This window comes from Cariama cristata, unplaced genomic scaffold (assembly GCF_000690535.1).
Source record: "Cariama cristata isolate BGI_N322 unplaced genomic scaffold, ASM69053v1 scaffold27961, whole genome shotgun sequence".
NCBI classification, from domain to species: Eukaryota; Metazoa; Chordata; class Aves; order Cariamiformes; family Cariamidae; genus Cariama; species Cariama cristata.
Genome location: NW_009597959.1, coordinates 1 through 3,936, shown reverse-complemented (window position 1 = coordinate 3,936; position 3,936 = coordinate 1). Strand labels below are relative to the sequence as shown.

Genomic DNA, 3,936 nt, shown 5'->3' with positions numbered 1-3,936 from the left:
GACTCCAGTGTCAGCATGGTCAGCCTCTCACTTTTCCTTTCCAAGCTTTCTCCGAAGTAAAAGCTTGGGGTGCTCTTCCACAAGAGAAGCCCTAAGGGCAGGCAGACTTCAGGAGGTGTAAAGCTCACCCAAGGGCAAAAGGCTTACCAAATCCTATCCTTTAGGTGTAATCCACATCCTGGTTAAAACTAGCTGCTGTAACTAGGTAATTGGAAACACAAAACTAGAACAAAGTCCAGTGTAAATAACAAATTTATTGTGGTCACTTCAGGTAGAAAAGTTCTACACCAAATTCACATGACCGAGTTGTTAAATAGAATGCTTCCACTGCCAATACTTCTAAACCCATTTTGCATTTACAGTCCCCCCCCACTACCCTTCCCTCCCCAGACATCAAGCAACTGCTAACGAAAAGCAGTATACAGCCACTTTGGGCTAGCATTTCCAGCTCCACTCAAGAGTGAAGATTCAAAGTTACATTCCAAATTAAGAGTTCAATATTTTAAACAAGTGTTCCTGAGTCCAATATATACACACACCACATTCAGAGATGCCAGTATCTACAACTCATCCTTCTCTGCTGCTTCCTCTTCACCAGGGGGAGGGCCTGCACTTCCATACAGCTTGCTAACAATTGGCTGAACAACTTCCTCCAGCTCCTTCTTCTTTGCTTTGAAGTCTTCAATATCTGCATCTTGATGGCTTTCGAGCCACTCAATCTTTTCTTCTACCACTTTCTCTATTGTTTCTTTGTCTTCAGAGGACAGCTTACCACCCAGCTTCTCTTTGTCCCCAATCTGATTCTTCAGGGAATAGGCATAGCTTTCCAGCTCATTCCGGGCATCAATGCGTTCTTTAAGCTTCTTGTCTTCCTCAGCAAACTTCTCAGCATCATTAACCATCCTCTCAATCTCTTCTGGTGTCAGCCGATTCTGATCATTTGTAATCGTGATCTTGTTTTTGTTCCCAGTACCCTTGTCCTCAGCTGTGACACGGAGGATTCCATTCACATCTATTTCAAAGGTAACTTCAATCTGGGGGACACCACGAGGGGCAGGAGGGATTCCAGTGAGGTCAAAAGTTCCCAGAAGATGATTATCCTTGGTGAGGGGACGCTCACCTAGAAGACACAATTAGATATGGTTTCATCCTTTCCTAGCTGTAGTTTGTACTTACACATTCAAAAAAATTCCAGTAACAGCTTTTGATGCAGGTCAAGAAGGCTGATCAGAGCCACTTCAGAGAGCTAGCACTGTTACCAGGCTCTTTGCTATAAAGATATAGCCATAAGCATCTAGAAAATACCTATGCAGCCTTTGTGACAGAACAGTGGCAAGTATGAAAGTCCTACAGATTCCAGCCATCACACAGGCCACCACAGGTGACACTTACCTTCATAGACCTTGATTGTCACAGTTGGCTGATTGTCAGAAGCTGTGGAGAAGATCTGAGACTTCTTTGTGGGAACAACAGTATTTCTTGGGATCAGTTTGGTCATTACACCTCCAACAGTCTCAATGCCAAGCGTCAGAGGACAGACATCGAGCAACACCAAGTCACCTGTAACAGATCAGGGGTAAGACTGACATGACATGACTTCAACCAGAAGCAGCAGCATTCCCACCACTGCAAGCAAGATCCTGAGGCCTGATGGGCACAAAACTTCTTAAGGACTAGGAAAGCAGCAAGTTCTACTGCATTTGTTTGTCAATAACTAACATCTGCTATTCAGTCAGCATTCTCTTGAAGCAACAGTAAAAGTGTTATTACCTGTATCTTGGTCCCCAGAGAGAACACCAGCCTGGACAGCTGCACCATAGGCTACAGCCTCATCTGGATTAATGCCACGAGAAGGTTCTTTCCCATTGAAGAATTCTTTAACTAGTTGCTGTATTTTGGGGATGCGAGTAGAGCCACCAACAAGAACAATCTCATCGATATCAGACTTCTTTAGGTCAGAATCTTCCAGAACCTTCTGAACAGGCTTCATAGTGGAACGGAACAGGTCCTAGAAGACAAAGACAACAGGATTGCGAGACTCTATTCCCACATGCCTAGTCTCCCAGTCATACGGCCTTAGATTACAAAGGACAGCCACTATAGAGGAACATCAACTGGCTTATGACAAGCCTTGAAGAGACCTCAGCTGCCAGTAACATACACACAGCCCCAGCTACCCTGGCAAGGAGCAGCTGCCTGCTTTTTAGCACAGGCAGCAAGTTATTTATACTCCAAAGCGCAATGTCACAGCATGAAATACTGCACATGCCCAAGTCTCCAATCTAGAGTTGAGGCAATGTAACTTTACCTTTCTAAACTTACCATGTTCAGCTCCTCAAACTTGGCTCGAGTAAGCGTCTCTGAGAAATCCTCTCCTTCAAAGAAAGATTCTATTTCAATTCTAGCCTGGTGCTGAGACGACAAGGCTCGCTTTGCTTTCTCCACTTCCCGTCTTAACTTCTGCACAGCTCTGTTATCCTTCCTGACATCTTTTCCAGTTTTCTTCTTGTAGAGTTTGATAAAGTGTTCCATAACACGTTGGTCAAAGTCTTCTCCACCCAGGTGAGTGTCACCATTAGTAGCCACAACTTCAAAGACTCCATTGTCAATTGTGAGGAGGGAGACATCAAAAGTTCCACCACCCAAGTCGAACACAAGGATATTCTTCTCACCCTCTCTCTTGTCCAGTCCATAAGCAATGGCAGCAGCTGTTCTGTACAGGGAACAGCACATTCAGAAACTGGGACGACCACCCCCCACCTCCCCAGCAGGCAGGACAGGTTGGGCTACTTACGGCTCATTGATGATTCGCATCACATTCAACCCAGCAATAGTACCAGCATCTTTTGTAGCCTGACGCTGAGCATCATTGAAGTAGGCTGGCACAGTAACAACAGCATGGGTGACCTAAAGAAGGAGTAAGAGATACAATGTTGTTACAGAAATGAAACAAAAAAGCACACAGCTTGTAAATAACCCTAGCAATGCTGATAAGTAGCCCATTGTTCTTTAATTAGAGGTGAAAACCCACCATCAGCTAAAAGCCCATTCAACTGGGCTGCCTACAGGGCCAGCAGCACTGAACAGAGTTTAAAATTGCAAGGTTAGTCCACAGATTCAGCCCACCCATCTTCAGTTTTGTAAAGCTGCTGCTTTAAGTTCATGAGCACTACTAATAAGAACTTACTTTCTTCCCCAAGTAAGCCTCCGCAGTTTCCTTCATCTTTGTCAGGACCATAGCAGAAATTTCTTCAGGAGCAAACGTTTTTGTCTGTCCACCTCCAACATCAACTTGAATATGAGGCTTGGCTTTCTTTTCAACAACCTGAAGAGAACCATGTATGCTTTCCTATTCAGAAATTCATAACATTATCCCCACTTGACCGAGTGTTTCTTTTTCTCTAAAAACTAAGCAAATCCTCTATAACAAACATAACTTGAACGCTACCTAACACCAGCAACTGTTGCCTATAGGCCACAGCCACATCACTACACCCTAACCGTCTCAGGAGGGCTAGGGAACTGCAGGGTTGCTCAAAGGGCACCGTGACTCAGTAGCCTCTTCTGACCAGACATATAGGCCACCCACCCCTCCGCCTTCAGGGCCCACCTTGAACGGCAGGTACTTGATGTCCTGCTGCACAGAAGGGTCGTTCCAGGTGCGGCCGATGAGCCGCTTGGCATCAAACACCGTATTCTCAGGGTTGGACGTAAGCTGGTTTTTGGCGGCATCCCCAATCAAGCGCTCTCCCTCGGGCGTGAACGCCACGTAGGACGGCGTGATGCGGTTCCCCTGGTCGTTGGCGATGATTTCCACGCGGCCATTCTTGAAGACGCCCACGCTGGGGGAGTAGCGGAACCGTCAGGCAGCGCCGGGGCCGGCACCCCCGCTTCCGTGCCTCCCTCCCCCCCTCCCCGGGCCTCACAACCCGCCGC

General features: G+C 46.6%; 1 protein-coding gene across 1 annotated transcript; it reads right to left on the bottom strand.

The window, feature by feature from the left end:
• Window positions 1-234: 234 nt before the first annotated feature.
• Window positions 235-3,842, bottom strand: HSPA5 (heat shock 70kDa protein 5 (glucose-regulated protein, 78kDa); the record flags this gene model as incomplete). Its single annotated transcript, XM_009709110.1, has 7 exons — window positions 235-1,120; window positions 1,393-1,560; window positions 1,771-2,008; window positions 2,323-2,713; window positions 2,795-2,907; window positions 3,188-3,325; window positions 3,611-3,842. Coding segments are annotated over 7 exons (1,840 nt in total), but the record flags the coding sequence as incomplete, so codon positions are not given.
• Between the last annotated feature and the right edge of the window lie 94 nt (window positions 3,843-3,936).